Here is an 18,004-nt window from a genome sequence, read left to right on the forward strand (position 1 = left end):
TTTAAAGATCAACAGTGCAGCAGATTCTCAAGAAGCAGCTCTAAGCTGCTAAATAAACATTAGAACAAAGACGTTTATGCAAAATATATATTATATAAAATAAAGACTTAGATTTCCAGTCAAGGCAAACCTGGGCTTAGATGCAACCAGTTCATACTTGGGTGAACTCTTTGGATTTGAGTCCTGGCACTGAAATGATTAAATGGCTGCATTATAAAAATGCTGTAGGTACAGAAATTATACAAGCAGACTATGATGACTTACATCCCCCCCGCCCCCAAAAAAGATTGAATTAAACCCCGCTTACACACAAAGTTACCTCACACTTGGTCCGTCCAGTGTTAGTGTTAAATATGCTTTCATATAAAAATGATTCATGAAAAAATAAAACCCCAATCTAACTATGTGCAACAGCAGCCACAAGCGGGCACTGCAGCAGGATGAACAGTAGTGTTACTGCAACTGTTTAAAGATCCAGTGGTTCAGAGGACTCTCGTACGTTAAAGATACAAATGTCCTGTGTGTTTGTGCTCCAGATAATGCATATGATTTTCTGTGTTCCACGTAAAAACAAGTCTGGCGTTTCTTCTCCCTTTCACCTACAATCAGACAAAGTTCTGGACACAGCGACTCATTCCAGCTGGTACTAAATGCTGAAGGCCCTGTACACACTACTCTAGATATTTGTAAAAACAGACCGTTTTTATCTGTTTGTACCTCCCATCCACACACAAACGGAGGTTTTAGTGAGTTTTTTTATAATCTGATCTGTAGTAGTGTATGCAGACCAGGCCTAGGATACTTGGATTATGGGTGGGATCTTTAAAACAACCCCAAACCTCCTCAAATACTCATCCGGTCTCAGTCTGTGTAAAGTTCTGCATTCTCTCCTTGACAATCCATTTCGTCATTTGTCTGAGTTTTCTCTCCCTCTAATGACGTCTTAGAGAGGATGTCACCTAGGATGTTTACGAGGTTGTCCAGTCCCCACAAGTAGCCGTCCTCCTTGTTGCCCTCAGCCCAGGGAGTCCTGTGGTCCACGGTCACGAAGTCCGGCAGGGGAATCGTCTTCCCAAAGTCAATCATCCACACGCTCGCCCTTCCAGAGGCATCGTGCACGAACAGCAGAGAGGTACCCACGCACTAGCATGCAACAACAAATCAGACCCGGCAGGTGAACTCAGGTATGCCAGCTGTTCAGCCAACTGGATGATGGCATGAATCAACAATAAGACAGACTGGTTTGTTTGGAAAATGTAAGAAGACACTGCCAACTCACCTCATGCCTTCTGAAAAATGGTGATTGCTCAAGGGCACTACGGAGTTTCTCCAATCGCTCCAGGTAAATTCTCTAAAGAAAAAAGTTAGAATACAAAAAAAGTGAGCAAGCAGAAGTGTGAGGATAACAAAAAAGAAAAACAGGAAACTGGTAAACGTACAGATGCGTTTGCTTTTTCCACTGAATCTACAACTTCTGCTGAGCTCATGAGAGCAGCAGCTGTTTGGACATGAAACACGGAGCCACCAGCAGGCCGCTCCCTTCGCTCAACAGGAGGGCTGGAAACTGGTGCAGCATCGACGCGGACTTGGGTGAACGGTATTACCCACGATCCATTGCTGCGGGAGAAAAGGCTCAAATGCCTTTTCTGAAAATGTGTATTTTCCTATGAAAGTAGTTCATTTTAGCACCATTAATTGATGCTCTGAATGTTTTAGACAAAGCAGCAATGAATGTAAACTTATTTCTAATAACTGGTTGTTTGAAAGTTTTTAATAAAAGTTTTTTTTTAAAAAGGAGCACAGCAACCAGAATCCCGGCATGCGTTGCAGTCGATGATGCGATGCTCCCTGTCCCAACTTTGCGATTATTTGCTCACTTGTGTACCACGCACTCGAAGTCTTTCTGTGTACTTCCTCCCACAGAAGACCGTAGAGCGCAGTAAGTTTCGGGATTGAGCCTCTGTGTTTGAATAAGACCTTACCAACGGATGGCCATTGGGGTCAAAAATCCCTGGGAGCGCAACCTCCAGCAAAATGACGATCACATGACAGGCACATCCGTGGAAGCAAACAGGGCAGCTAATATGGCGTCTCCCAGACTTGGACCTGCTCCCAGATATTTAAGACCCAATCTTTCTGGTTATATGTTACAAAGCCGCCAATATTTTTCAACAACTGGGCATCATTTAATTAAAATTCATCAACATTTTGATGGATATTTCCAGAGACTATTGGTAAAAACTACAACTAAAACTTCTATTATTTAGCAACATACCAGAATGGGAATGCAGCCTCCGGTGAAGTACTTCAAGACCTTCATCACGTCCTCCTTTTGCTTCGTCTTTTTGAAGTTCTTGCGACGCTGTCCGTCACATTTCTACAGTAAAAAGAAACAAGCTGATTTCCATTTGTTCCACTATTCTGGTCAGCCATATTCAGCCAATTCGTCCTCATCCCCGCTAAAGCTTCCGTATTCCGCTAGCATTGGAATTTCCATGGAAGTACAGGATCCAGTTACAAGCTTTTCTTAAGATGAAGGGAAAAACAAAATTGCCGTTTTAGTTAAATCTGTCACAGCGTGACTAATAATGCTTGTTGGAATGGAATCCCATCAATTTACATTCTGAAGAATGTAAATAGATTGTTTACACCTTGATCGCCAGCCCTGGTGGATTTAGGCAGCCGCGCCCATCGTGTGGGAACCTGCTTCACTCCTAGCCCTCCTGAGTAACTCAGACCTACATCAGGTGTGTTGACAGACAGATGTTCAGAAAGGACTCTGACCATGACGCCCTCGATGCGGAAGCCCAGGTTCTTGGTGGAGCTCAGGCTCTCCCTCCACTGCATGTAGCGGAGTTTAATGACCCCCTGCTCAGCTCGCTCCTGCAAGGTCGGGGCCTCGGGGTCCACACTCATCATTTTTTCGAACATGTCCTTCCGCAGACACGGACTACTCCTTGCTTTTGTCAGCTCCTCTTCCAGGTACGTTCTGAAATGGTAAGGTTTGGTTTTTATTCTTCCACACTGACTAATTTCTCTTAACACCTTTTTTTCTCAGTAGTCATCGAGATTATCTGAATGTCCACAATAAACCCAGATGAGCCGCTCCCTACAGTCAGAGATCTAGAGACATCTTGGCTGTGATAAACTTTACCTGCTGCCCATTTTGCAGTCCATGATGGAAGGGTTATCAAAGCCAGTCAGCAGGTCTTGTATTAGGTTGTACTTCTTCCCGTCCAGCTCCTCCACACCCAGATACTGAGGCACAAAGGGCTGCAGAACATCCCCCATCAGCTCCTGCAGACACCTGTGCTCAGACTCGGAGTAAAGCTTCAACACATTGCCGTCCGTTTTTTTGTGGAAGATACCTGGATAAGAAAGAACATAACGATTAAAGAGACATGCTTCCATTTGTGTTTGAATCATAAACCCGCTTTTTTGTTTCCAGTCTTTGTGATAAGAAACACTGGCTGACTCTTGTGGTATCAGTCTTATCTGCCATGATACTTATGGATACCTTCATGGCCAGCTAGCTGGACCCAGTGCTTCCAGATCTTGTAGGGCTTCTTTAAAGGGACAACACGAACCACGTTCTTCAAAGTACACCAGTGGTTCACCTGGAAAAAGAAAAAAACAATAAATTCAACACTCGTCTTCAAAAAAAAAAGTGTGTGGGTGACGACAAACCCGGTCTAATCAGGGTCCTGGTCCTTGTTAGCAGGTCTAACAAGTAATTGGGCTGGATGGAGGTCACACGGATGATTACTCATTAAATGAAAACACACACACACACACACACACACACACACACACACACACACACACACACACACACACACACACACACACACACAAACAAACCCACCCTTTAGCCAAGGCCAGGTGCACAACGTACACGACAAAGCCCATTGATAAAACATTTACCAAGGGCAGCTCTGTGGCGTCGTAAAACAGAGCCTGGCTGTCTGACTGTGTATCTGTGAGCCTGCAAGTGTGTGTAATGTTTATCTATGTTGAAAAATACCAAAGCAAGGACAGCGTGCAGCAGCAGCTTTGACGCAAGTCCTCTTAGAAGAACCAGACATAAACTGATTAGAGGACTGTGTGTGTGTGTGTGTGTGTGTGTGTGTGTGTGTGTGTGTGTGTGTGTGTGTGTGTGTAGCACAGGTTCACCAGAACTATGAACAGGAACAAGTGGCTACAATCATAAAACAATTATTTTATAACTTAATGAATAAAATGTTTTTTTCCTCCAGCTGCTTTATTATAACCCTCACCAATAAAAACAATCTATTTCTTTCTTAATATTAACAAACACAACCTAGGACATAAAAAGAGAAAAAAGGACTTAATAGTTTATACATTGTCTGTAGATGTCGACTGGTTGGTTTTTCCATCGCTGATATGTAGGAGATACGGTCAGCTGACGGCCGATACTTACTGCTGATTAATATGGGCCGATTTTCATGGCCGATATCTAGATGATTTTCACATTATTTTTATGCTAAAATGTCACTAATAGCGTCAGTTGATGTACAAAATTTCTGAAGCTGAATCAGTTTTTCAATCTAACTAACTGTTAAATCTTAAGTTTGTGCACTGCTCAGTGTTGAAGTCAGACACCTAAATAAAGTTACGAGTATTTATCATGCAGATGCTATTAGTGAACGTAAAAATACATTTAAATTCAATTCTGCAGCAGCACCAGGCTGCCTGAGGATGTGCCTGACTTTAAATTGGCTTTCCTAAGGACAGATATCGGCTGATGCCGATGTATAAAATTGGTAATTGGCTCAATATATCGGCCAACAGATACACCGGTCTATCCCTAGTTGTTTTCTCAAACAGTCGACAAATACTTTTTCCTAAAAAAGTTGTAATGAGAAAGAAAACTCCTGCATATAAATAATGTGTTTTATTCACCGTGGATCGCTTCCTGAGCAGTTTGGAGAAATGAAAGGTTTCAAGTTTAACTTCACTAAACGTACTGAGTGTTGTTCTGAATATTAACATTAGGTAAACATCATCTTGTGTAGACCTGTTTCAGTACTCGATCATCTGTTCAACCTACATAATTAAGGAGACAAACCTCTGCTGCTACATTTGTCTTTTTGAACAATTTCTATTTCCAAGAAAACAAAATTATCTTTATCTTTTTGTGTGACTGATGGATCCTATAAACACACCTTCAGAAATGCCGTTCCTCTGCCTCCAGTTTGCCTTGGAGGTTAGTTTTAAATGCAAACTGAAAAGATCTGTATCTGACTTTAGCCGTAGACTGAAAACACAGGTCCTATCTTCAAATGCCTGCATTCTCCTTGTCCCATTCAAATGTACTTTTGAAACTGAGCTAAAAGCTCTAATCGTCAGAGTCGAGTGATTATAAAGATAACCATTTTTATTTTTCACTTTGATTATATTTACATTTAAAATGTGTGTGCAGTCGATTTTTGATAAAATGCAAATATCGCACAATTTACTGCTCTGGGGTCAGCGCCGGGTTAAACGTGAGCCGAACAAAACTATCAGAAGCTGAAATTTGCCACTTGTGCTAAAGCATGATGTTATTATTGCAAACAGATAAAAATCTGTTTTAGAAACAGTGAAATCTAAAAATAAACATGCTGAGCATCTTTTTGTGGACCAACTTTGAAAAAGAAAGACAGAAACCTTATAAAAAGCCTTAAACAGCTCTGATCTAATCTATTTTTCCACAGAATACAAAAGCGCGTTAAAGGGAATTTTAATAAATGTTGGGCGATTGGGAAAACATACCCGTTATGAAGCCACAAACACAAAACAAATTCTCCCTCAGAAGCACTTTCCACCCCCCCCCCCCCCCACACACACACACACACACACACCTGTACACACTCATGATAAACTGTGTGAAAAGAAGGAAACACAACATGTTTTGGAGTCCCCGGCAGGATTTTTAGAGATTGTCATCATTTGTTAGTTCTAAGCTGCTACACAGCAGTAAGAGTCATGATCCACTGGCTGGGTTAATCCTGATGAAGTGCATCACAGCTACAAGGTCAAAGTGCAGATGACGGTCACATGAGTCACCTGCATTTGTTACAATCTTCCTGCAAATCATCTTTCAGAATAAACTTATCTCAGTCAGAGGGGTCAGACGAGGAGACAGGTGCTGACTCGACACAGCAGGTACACCATTATAACAGGCTGTCCCCAATGAAAGGACATCATTCAGAACTTTGTTTACCCAAATCAACACTTAGCTAATGTCCTGTTGCATCACAGTCTGTAACCGCTGTATGGTAATCTTACGATCTTTTTCCTACAGCCTCTTATTGCCACATTCATAATTGGTCCTGTTGCAACGTTTCCACATCCTCCCTTCTTTCTTAAAACCTTCTCAATAGTTGAATCTTTATAGCTGTCCTCGAGCATATCCGTCTCCTAACCAACTTTCTTTTCCCCCCTCAGCAAATCGACATGCTTGAACTAATCTTTTCCCTTTTACGTCCTTACCTTGCATTCAAGCAGGCACAAACCTCGACACAATGAGCCGTCCTCTCTCACCGTAACCTCCCTCCCATCCCCACGGTGCCAACTCTGAGCACCACGCTGAACCAATCTCCTGACAGATACATGACGGACACGTTGGCATGGAGATAGGGACAGCAGGCCTCTCCAGGCCTTTCCAGTGCTCTTCTACTGTTTGCCCGACAGGTTCTTTAGGGGTGTGTGTGTGTGTGAGTGAGGCATAAGACAAAAGAAGAGCTTGTAAGACAACTACTATGAGCTACATGACTGACAGCTTACATTGGGCTATTACAGCTCCCATCTCAAATCCACTTCACAGTAACCACATCCTTCCCTGCCCCACTTTACAACCTCCAGGCTTCAAGCTGCTCAGCTGAGCAAACAGAAGAACAGAAAGTATCTTGTAAAGTCACACCAGTCCTTTATATCTCCTTTTGTGTGGTGCCTCTGGTGTTTTATGATAACGTTGGGTAAAGTCTACCAACTGAACCTTTTATTGTGAAAATCAAGCCTAGGGTGAAGTGTAGGAAGTTTTGGAGTATTTTCTCTACTTTCCAGGAACTCTGAAACTTGTTATGATTGCAAGGGATTTTACCATTTTCCACTGGACTAGTACTTTAAGATAACAGTTATTCTGTTAGGTACCCGGTGTAATTATCAGTAGGGCTTGCTCACGTTCAGAAAATGTGAGCTGCTTACAGCTTGATTATTTTTAGGAATATATTTTGAATGATTTTATTTTAATGCATTTCTAAAATAACTATATTTTGCTCAACAGCAAAACAAACATGAAATGTAGACTCTCGTACACTGAACTTTACTTAGTTAGCTGTATATGCTGAATGGTAGAAACTCAGTGTTTATAAATACATATTTGAATTTAATGTCATTGAAACAACAAAACTGTTCACTTTTACATGAATACCCCATTAATAGTACGGTAATAAACGGTTGTAAAATATTCTGGCTTTGTTTCTTAATAAAACATGAGATCTGACTAGTCTTGTTATTTGTGTATTTTCAGTACTGTTTATTTTCTCAGAAGTAAAATGAAGATTTTTTTACTCTGCAGAGTAGATTTTGTGTTTTATTGTTGTGGGAGTGGTGTGTGGGACAGAAAACAAGTCAGCTATTGTGATGTATGACTTATTATGAATGCATAAATATGAATAATTATCATGGGTAGACTGTGTGTTCCAAGTTTCATTGTACTTTTTTTTGTCAGTGTACCAAATTACCCACAATTTCCTCTTTTTCTTCTGTTCCACTCAACAGTGTGTTGTGTTGTATGAAAGGAAAACTTTTATTGAAAGTTTGCCATTTAAAGACAGAAATGTGCGCCGTTGTGGAATCAGTTAACAATAACAAGCTTATTGTGGAACGTACATTAAAATTTACATCTATTTGCGTTCAAATGTCAGGGACAGAGTAGATACTGTCTTTGAGAAAGACAACAAGGCAAGGAGAGAGAAAAAAAGTTGCCATATATGGCAAAGGCGTTGCGTAGCAACCGGCTCAGCCTTCAGGCCAATTTTCCATTACACACACAACTCTGAATGCAAGACAAAATAGGTGTGTGTGTGTGTGTGTGTGTGTGTGTGTGTGTGTGTGTGTGTGTGTGTGTGTGTGTGTGTGTGTGTGTGTGTGTGTGTGTGTGTGTGTGTGTGTGTGTGTGTGTGAGTGAGTGTGTGTGTGTGTAAGAATGAGCAGGTATCCTCTCACATCACAGGAGCAAATAGTAGATGTGAGGTTTGGACAGTAAAGTCACAGCAGTCAGAGCCAATAAAACAAAGACACACCCTCTCTCTCTGCTCCTTACAACACGGCTTTAACTGCAACAAAACACGCCCATTACAGCGTTTATCGGGATTCACAAGGCTGGCTTTTACAGCAGCAAGTCTTACAACTCCTTGACTTGTCGTTTTCCTGGATTCAGCTCAAAAAGTTGCATTGCTCGATGACCTGTAGTGATCTCCACTGGGTCCAATAATAAATACAAGTGTTTACCATTTGCAAAAATGTTAACTGCAGCCTAGTTTTCAAATTTTTACATTCCGATTATTTGATTTAAGGGCGGTTTAATTCTCTTTACATTTGAACATTGGGAGGAGTGGAAAAAACAAATAGTCACCTCTAACCAAATAATAGTTTAAACTGATCCTCAAGCAAAATACGTCTTTCATTATTTACAGTTCTGCCCTTTTTTTGTAAGAATTTAAGCTTGACCATCTTACAATAAGGTTCAGGTTTTAGTCAAATCCCAAACACAGAATTTTGTTCTAGAGCCATATTGTAAGTTTTTATGCCATCTACCAGCAATCAGAGCAGGTATAGCTAAAGCTATTACAACATAGACTAATATCTGCAAATCGGACTGATTTTCTTTTGTCAGGTTGCCTTAAAAATATAGAGTTGTACATTTTTTATCCAACGCTTACTTTCTAATAATTTCATTAAAAATCTGTGAATCGTAACATTTTGCTAAACCTACAAACAAATAAAATACACACAAAAGCAGGAAAAACATCATTGCTCAACTTGGACCTTTTGGCTAAAACTTTACTGTTTCAAGCATCTGTGACTTTTACTTTTGTGTATAAGTATATAGTGTTTAAGTTCTACATTCTTCCACATGATCATGGGGTGTGTTGGTGTTAGTGGGGTTAAATGGGGGGAAAAAAAGAGATGGTTTCTTTTTCTTGTACAGTTTAGTCGCCTGTTATTGTCTGGACAGTGTGACAGTTAAATATCTGAGGCATGGAAGCAGACTGTCTAAACCCCTTTTCAGTTTCTGTCACAGAACATTTATAGGATGGTAGGTGTCTTGTAAATACCTTGTCTGCACAATATTTCAAAAGGCTAAATGGTCTGAAATGTAACTACCCTAACATACCTTTGAGACACATCCTGTAGCACCAAGCCTACCCATGAACAGTGAGTACTAAACATTTCATATGACATAACTCAAGATGTGTGCCATTAGTTTTATTGGTTTGAGTTATGGTGAGATGTAAGCATTGGAAATACAAGTGAATAAAAATGTAGCCAAAACTTTGTGCTGTTTGACACGACCCAGAACTTAATTCAAAGTTTGACCATGTCACAGGACATGGGCCTTTTAATAGAGGCAGGTTTTTAATAACAGATTAAGGTTAATGAGCTATTAAAATTGAGATATCAGATTGGCTGTTGGGGGGGGGGGGGGGGGGGGGGCGCACGGATGAAAGTACCATGGCAGGCGCAGGAGACGGCTGGAACCCTGTTCACAACAAGCGTGTCAACACTTATCCACCTTAATGCAGTCAAAACAGAAAAAAAGGCGTCCACATAGTATATACATAAAGAGCGACTTGGTTGCAAAACATGTTTTGTTTTTCAAGTTTTCATGTCATGGCAACCTTATTTCACGAAAAAAAAGAAGACTAGGGTTCAGTTTAACTTTAAACTGTTTTGCAAATTGAACTCTTTGGACCTCAACATTCAAGACCGTACTGATGAGACCTTGTACTACCACGTATTGATTGTTCTTCCACCGTCTTACTTCTCCTGTTTTCTTCCTAAATCAAACTGTCAGGTGCTGAGGCTGCATAAAGCTATGTCTTAAATTCTGCAGTGTGTGTGATCTTAAGACTGCACACTCCATGCTATTTCCCCCCGATGTGGGAATGCGCATTTCCACGACAAATGAAAGAGCGCTAAACACCAGTGGCCGTTTTCTAGGTCCAAACATTGCTTGTTTTCAATGACTTCAAAGGAAGTTTTTCTTGTTGGGGCTCTGGTAATTTGTCCCTAAGTTAAAGTGGTAGCAGCCAGCAGTTTTTCCTTCTCTTATATGATTTAGCGGAGAACCTCTCACACCAGTGATGTTTTGTTCCAAAATGTGCAAAGGCGTAATGAGTAGAGGACTCGGGTAAATGCAGAAAAGCAGTGGCCCAGAGACAGACAACCGGATGGTCCAATAGTTGGTTTCGGACCGTGCCGTGTCATAGCTAATTGAACTCTTTAGACCTTTAACCAAACTACGGTTTGGTCTTACTACTTTAGGGTCTTGCAAGGAGGGCTCCACCCTACCCTGCCAAGCTTTTAACAAGGCATGTGCCTATGCAAGCCCTGCACACCTCAGATAAGTACCTATGGTGGTCTCCAAGGCAAAGCTCAAGTCATGTGGTGACCATGATTTTGCAGTTTTAGCCCAAAGCGGTGAAATCAACTTCCCCTTGAGAATTGAAGCTCAATGTCACTATAAAGTTTTAAAGCTAAGGTAGCCTGGTATCTTAACACTACCTAAGTTGCCTTTCTTCCTTTTGTTCTGGCCGACTAGTTAGGCCCTAACCGGTCTACAGTTTAGTATGTTTTGTGGGTGTCTTGACATGCCATTGTACCACGGTTCGGTTTTTATATATTTTCTTGTGAGTTTTTAATCTCCTTTCTATTATTGTTTTTGTCATCTTGACTGCGTTCAGCACTTTGGGCATCCTAGATTGGTGGTAGAAAGGTACTTTACAAATGAAATAAAATTAATTGGTAAGAGTTTAAAGACAAATGCGAGAAAACCACTTCATTGTTTTTTCCACGTTTTTATCTCCACAAAATATTTATTGCTATACTATTTTAGAATGTTGTTAAGAAGCATGGATTTTTTTAAGAAAGCTTGTTTTGCAGATTTGCCATTGTAGCTGTAAGGATTAGAGTTAGGCAAACCATCCTATATGTATGAATAAATAGGCACACAGAGTAAAATCATCTTTTTGCTATACTGCCAGTCTAGATTTCAGCAGCTGTCTCCAAACTGACAGCAATCAACAATTTCCCATTGATGGAGCAGAAACACTAGTAGGTAGGACAAAAAAATAAATAAAAAACACTTCTGGTAAGCCGAGATGAATCCACAAGAAAAGTGGGTAACTGTCCATTACTGTTTTGTCACCAAACTCCCGTCAAATATCTGTGGGTTTGTGCGGATTACACCAGAACACTGAATTTGTTTAGAAAATATTAGTGATGCACCAATATGACATTTTTGGGCTGATACCGACATTAATATCATTGTTATGGCCAATAACCAATATTTGCCGATACAGATACATTAATGCTTATAAAATCAGCAGATTTTGTATAGAATGAAAATTATTAAAGCTGAAAATAAGTTATTATGTACACACACCACACACATCCACGGTTCTGAGATGATTTCATTCACTGTTCACATGACTAAACAATTACACAACACCCCCCTCACCCTCTGAAACAGGCAAACAAATGGAGACGAGATGGAAAAAATATTGGTTGTTAATATCAGCCCCGCGTTATTTATCGAACCGATACAGATATGTTAAAAAATGACAAACATCGGCCGATACGATATTGATGCAGATATATTGTCCATCCCTAGAAAATATTCATGCAGGGTATGTTTAAGAATTTATTACAAGTAAAAGTAACCACAAATGTTCAATAACTTGTGAAAATACAGTTTATGTTTCACAAGATGATTTAATTGATGATTAACACATAAAATAACTATCCGAAAAATGTAAAGCGCACTTTTAACAATGCTGCAGAATGCGTCATATAATCATTTTGAATAGTGACATACTGTAGTTAACTATGACCTGATTTTTCTCCGTTGGCCATTCGGTGTGGCTCTTTGTAATTTAGCGTGTAAATAAAATGAAAAGCTGTGGTATACAAGTATTTATGCTTCATTTATAAACTTGAATTTTCAAGATTCGTGACCCGCAAAGAGAAAGAAAGTAGAAGGCCGTCCAGACGTGGCTTTTAAAACATTCCAATCTTATCTAGACAACAATGTATCAATGCACCCAGTGGAAAAAATGATCACAATTTCCTGCTAAACATATAAATGTAACCTAGGCCACATGCCTCAAGTAGCATTTGTTTTTTCCATTCTTGCGTACTAGGATCTGTAAGGTTTAGTCACAGTGCAAACTGTAAACTTTAATCAGATGACAATCAAATAGAAAATATGCTTGGTCAAAATTTAAATGGCCTTGTGGTTGAGATCATCATAGTCAAGTGATCATGACACATGTTGGGGAGATTAGTTAAATATGGAAGCTGTTTTATTTTCCTCTTGACTTTAATTCACCATAATATTCTGCCATTATGGACAGTATGATTCAACAAAGGAAATACTTGACACATTGGGGAAAATCATCTCAAATCCTTTTTAGCTCCGCTACCTCTGAGGATTACACCCAAATCATGATGCACAGAAACATTCTTAGATGACAGGGGGCTTGTCTATCCCTCATTTGCACAGCAACACTTCAAAAATGTACTTTTAATATACCACTGAGACACAAATTACGCAGTTCTAACCCTAGACGTGAACTGTGAGTACACTCCTGACGAAGGCAGATGTGACTGTTGTTAGTGATTGGTAAATGCTTGATGAGGACAGTGTGGAAATACCTAAATGTGTCATCACAATCCTCTGAGTTGTATGATGACTAAAAAAATCTGCAATTCTCAATAATGCACACAGAAATTAAACATTTAAGACTACTTTTGTTTTTTTTAAAAGCAACACATAAGAATTCTACAGCGAAATGTTCACAAAACAATCTCAATGTCTCCATCATGGTGGAAGGAAGGTTACATTGAAACAGATTTCCTTCTCAGATGGCTGGGGCTCATCAGCTCTTCTATCAGAAAGACTGAAGAGGGACACAGTTACCGTTTACAATCTGTGAGTTTGCCAGGTCTGTACAGATCTAATGCTGCATTAGACTCCAACAGGCAAAAGCCTCCAGAACTGAAGCCCTACACAAAAATGACCCAGAAGTTATTTCTTATGCCCCTAAAGCCTAATTTATGCTTCTCCGTAAGTGAGTGTGGAGTCGCGCACACACATTGACTGAGATATTTTCTCTTCAGACTTCCCGTCTCCTGGGGATTGTTGCACAACAATTCACCACCAGGAAAACAAGAGGGTGTAGCACTTTTCTGGGGTATCCTGCCACCATTACTGTCACGTACCCGGTCCAAGATACTGCATTTATTATAGTGTTTACATTGTTTTAATGTATTTCAGATACTTTAACAAGAACAAAATTGTCCCTCATTCCCCTCCACCTCTTCATGTGATCGACACCTCCAAATCCACATCTCTTGTCATTTCTGTCCACAAATAAAACACTCGCTCGGTATCTTTTTACTTCTTGAGTCACGGGTGCATAATTTTACGTATTTTCAGACTTTTTTTGTGATGCGTTCTTCAATCTGTTACATGTCTGCCGCTAAACATCTTATTTTGTAATGGGGCAATGGCAGTGCTGCTGACAAATTTAAAGGATGTGGAGTTCTGATCAATTGCAAGCTTGGCAGTCGCCGTCACTTTTGACGGACAGTTAAAAACTTGGGCATGTCTCCATCAGCCTCTGCAAGCCCGTCGGATAAATCCCTTGCACTGACGCATAATGGTGTTGCGTTTCTCTGTACCCACACAGACGAAGAAGTATAAATTAGGCTTAAGATGTCCAGGCTAAAGTTAAGCTAACAATGCTAATAGTGATTTAGAAGCAAATGGTCAGTTCTAAAAATATCAAGCAACTTTTTCAGTTTCCAACAACTTGATATTACATGTGTGTGTGAAGTGAATAATGAGTCAGCTGTGTCATTTTACTTCCTTTGATGAGTTGTTCAGAACTACTAACAGCAAATGTTGTAAGTCCTCCCTATCATAAGACACCCATGATATGAAAATGTATTCATCTACTTCGGGTGTGCCCAAAGTGGGGCCCGGGGGCCATTTGCAGCCCCTGGAGTGATTTTGCATGGCCCTCACGAGCGTTTTTAGAACAGTAGAGTTAAGTCTCTCAGGAGGCTTTTGATATAAATGAATAGATTTTAATATTTTTTGTTCAAATTTTTACTAATATATCTATTTTAGACCTTTTTTGACCTGAACAAATAAAAAATATAAAATAATGTTTGCCTTCTTAAAAAATATACAGTACAGGCCAAAAGTTTAGACACACCTTCTCAATCAATGTGTTTTCTTTATTTCCATGACCATGACCGTTTACAAAGGGACCAACAAGTACTAAACACCTCTGGGAACTCCTTCGTGACTGTTGGAAAACCATTTCAAGTGACTACCTCTTGAAGCTCATCAAGAGAATGCCAAGAGTGTGCAAAGCAGTAATCAGAGCAATGGGTGGCTATTTTGAAGAAAATAGAATATAAAACATGTTTTCAGTTATTTCACCTTTTTGGTTAAGTACATAACTCCACATGTGTTCATTCATAGTTTGGATGCCTTCAGTGAGAATCTACAAATGTAAATGGTCATGAAAATAAAGACAACACATTGAATGAGACAGGTGTGTCCAAACTTTTGGCCTGTACTGTATATATTTTTTGTGGCCCATGAGGAGTGTTAACTTCATGATTTTGGCCCTCGTCTTGAAAAGTTTAGACATCCCTGATCTACTTACACTTACCTCGCCTCTGTCAGCGCGCCCCAGGGCAGCTGTGGCTACATCGTAGCTATTCACCATCAGTGTGTGAATGTGTGTGAATGGATGAATGATACACTGTAGTGTAAAGCACTTTGGAGTCCTTACTTTGAGAGGCGCTATACAAGTGTGGGTCATCGTTTACTGTGAATCTTCTGGCACTGATTCATAACTGGCCACTGCCATGAAACTCACTGAATGGCAGTGGCGAAAGTAACCGCTTAGAAAAATAAACTGCAGTCACCAAATTTTGCCCACAGGATGTCATTCTTACATATTGCACCTTTAATTAGAAACTTTTTTTTTGCATGATCTTTGAAGCTGGACTCAACAACTATTTGATTATTATTATTTTTGGGTTGAAAGAACGATAATCTCTTGTTTCACTATTGGATAATTGTTTTCTGTTGAGTTAAAAATCACTTACCGTGGTTGGAGAGTCGGGGTCGCTGGGGTCTTCGGATTCATCGAAAGAGGACAGAGGGGACAGGGAGGCGAGAGAGGTGCGGGTCTGGACCGGGGACCCTCCACAGCCGCTATCTGAGCAAGGAGACTGCTCTCCCGCGTGACTGTTCTGCAGCAAGCCGGTGCCAGGCTCCGTTTCCTGGGGCCAGCTCGAATTGCAGACACTTGTTATGACTAGTTTTGGTATGACTCCTGGAAAACGATGGCCTCCCGTGGAAGTCTGGTGGATCTCAGAGTCCTTTTGCGTCTTTGTGTCAGTAGGAAGGCTGTTGTTTTGATCATCGCCCGTTTTAGTTGGACAGGAGCGGCTGCTATATTCTGTTTTAGTCATTTTATTGTCACTGCCTGTTATCGACAGCCCACCTTCCAAATGCTGATCCGGGGGCAAAGTCCTTTCAGTGTCCGGGTCAGAGGTGAGAATCGGGGTTAAACTCAGATTAGCCCCAGAAAATGACTCTGACTTCAACGCAATGTGTTCCTGGTTGTTTTCCTTCAGCGGCTGCTCGTCCATGGTCTTCGCTGGTGCATCCCAGGCATTGTCCTCTCTCAACTCCTCGCTGATAAGTTGGCTCCGCTTTTCTGAGCCTGGTGCATCAGGCACGGGCTCTCTGTTCACAGCGAGCTGGATCACTTCAACACGATTACTGAGCCCGGATGATGTCTCAAAAACAGTCGGGGTTCCTGTGTGCTCCACGCCCGCCGAAACAATCTCGTCTCGGGACAGCTCCCCTGCTCTGTGTCCGCGGTGCCTTGCTGGGTCCGCGGCTGCGTTTCCAATATCCGCTTCTCCGTGCCCGGAGTCTCGCTTTCCCCTCCCCAAACAACAGGAAAGGACTTTACTTTTGACGGGATTCCCGTTCCCCTGCTCTCTCCGTGGCTTCGATTTGCTTCCAAATGTGCAGAGACGAAGTCCACGAGCCTTTTCTTTGTTTTTCCACTTCGCTCTGGCTGAAGAGGCAGCGCTGCTCGAGAGATCAGAGTGCGTTTGGCCCATCCCGCATACCGTAGTTGGTGGAAACGATGATCCAAGACACACCCTGAAAAGTACAGCTTGAACTCAAGTGACCAAGCCCATGCAACGATCTTAGGAAATCGCAGACTGGTCCACACCTTCCTGTCACTGCTGGGATTGTTTCTTCCAATCTGTGAGAACAAGCAGGTTTCTTAAGTACTCAAGGAAAGTCTGATGAGACTAAAATGTAAAGATGCCAGCAGTTCCTCTCACTTGCTTTATGATTTTATTGAAATGTATGAAAATACAGTTACTGAGCTGAAATTAAAAGATATAAGCATATTTTATTTAAAAAAATGTAAAAGTCACTGTCATAAGTTTCAACTTTATTTTTTCTACTTAGAGCTATGAGGCCAGAATAGAGCTCTTTGTATTTCAGTTACAAACACAGCATCAATGGTGTGAAAAAGAGTTTTACTTTAATGCTTTTGCACATTTCCCTTTGCAAGCTTGCTTTAATTTTCTCATTTTGCTTTCCAAATCATTATTAAATTTGCTATTTCCAAAGGTTAAACTCAAATGTACTGTATATGTGGTACTTTAAAAAGTCAGTATAAATAAAAATGGGAGAACAAACAGCTAAAAGGTGTGCTCGAATTATTTTCTATATGACCCAGCAGACACTCTCTGGCATGGTGTTCTGTTATATTTTGTTTCAAAACACCTAAATTCCCAGAAATGCATATTTATGCATTGTGACTCCCTGTTTGTTCACAGGCTCCCGTAGCGTCTCTTCTCTACTTTTGCAGCAGCTTTTTATGTCCAGGATTTGTATACTTCCGATTAATTGAATACAATTTTATATTCTATTAGCTGGAAACTTAGCCAGCTGCTGTTGTAAATTGGTATCAGGATGTTCCTTAAAACATTAACTCTAATTTTTCAAAAGAAAATCATGATCATGCATATTTTGATGATCAGTGAGTCCTAAACTAAACGAGAATCTTCTATTTTGGACACATTTAGTGTAATCGCAATCCAAATGTTCTACTCAGACTGTCCTGAAAGGAGAAGCTGCTGAATGTCACTCAGTATGATGGTCACAGCATGCAGTCACTCGAAGGAGGAAAGTTCAAAGAAAGGAAATGAGACAGGAAGTGAAGCAATGGAAATATCTGCTTACACTGAAGCACATAAATACACATGTCCATGTTAATTCTTGTGCAATTTTAAAAATTACAAATAATTTCACATTATGATTCACATGCAAATGATTTTAGTCTTAAGGTGGGTTAGGAAAACCAACAAGTAAACCCTCAAATAAACGTTTACCTTTATCCAAGAAAGAAAAATAACCAGTGAGCTTAATTTTTCTGATTAGACTGGTAACAATTAGACAATAATCTTTGTCTTCTGTGATAATACTTTTGAGATTTAGACACCTCTAAACCTTTATATTAATTTTCCTGCTTCAGTGAACGCTTCAACCTGATTCTATTAGGCATATTGCTTTTAATAGAAATCTTGCTCATCAGATTTCCTTCAAAAAATGCATAGTTGGTCCTTTGCTGGTGTAGTCATTCATCCACACACT

General features: G+C 40.4%; 1 protein-coding gene across 1 annotated transcript; it reads right to left on the reverse strand.

The window, feature by feature from the left end:
• Nucleotides 1-334: 334 nt before the first annotated feature.
• Nucleotides 335-16,539, reverse strand: itpkcb (inositol-trisphosphate 3-kinase Cb). Its single transcript, XM_015951421.3, has 7 exons — nt 15,421-16,539; nt 3,518-3,617; nt 3,155-3,368; nt 2,785-2,989; nt 2,276-2,377; nt 1,280-1,351; nt 335-1,143 (listed from the first exon to the last, which is right to left on the reverse strand). Exons 1-7 carry the CDS (start codon nt 16,450-16,452, stop codon nt 862-864), a joined length of 2,007 nt encoding a protein of 668 aa, XP_015806907.1. The 5' UTR covers nt 16,453-16,539; the 3' UTR covers nt 335-861.
• Between the last annotated feature and the right edge of the window lie 1,465 nt (nt 16,540-18,004).

This window comes from Nothobranchius furzeri, chromosome 13 (assembly GCF_043380555.1).
Source record: "Nothobranchius furzeri strain GRZ-AD chromosome 13, NfurGRZ-RIMD1, whole genome shotgun sequence".
In the NCBI taxonomy this organism is placed as follows: domain Eukaryota; kingdom Metazoa; phylum Chordata; class Actinopteri; order Cyprinodontiformes; family Nothobranchiidae; genus Nothobranchius; species Nothobranchius furzeri.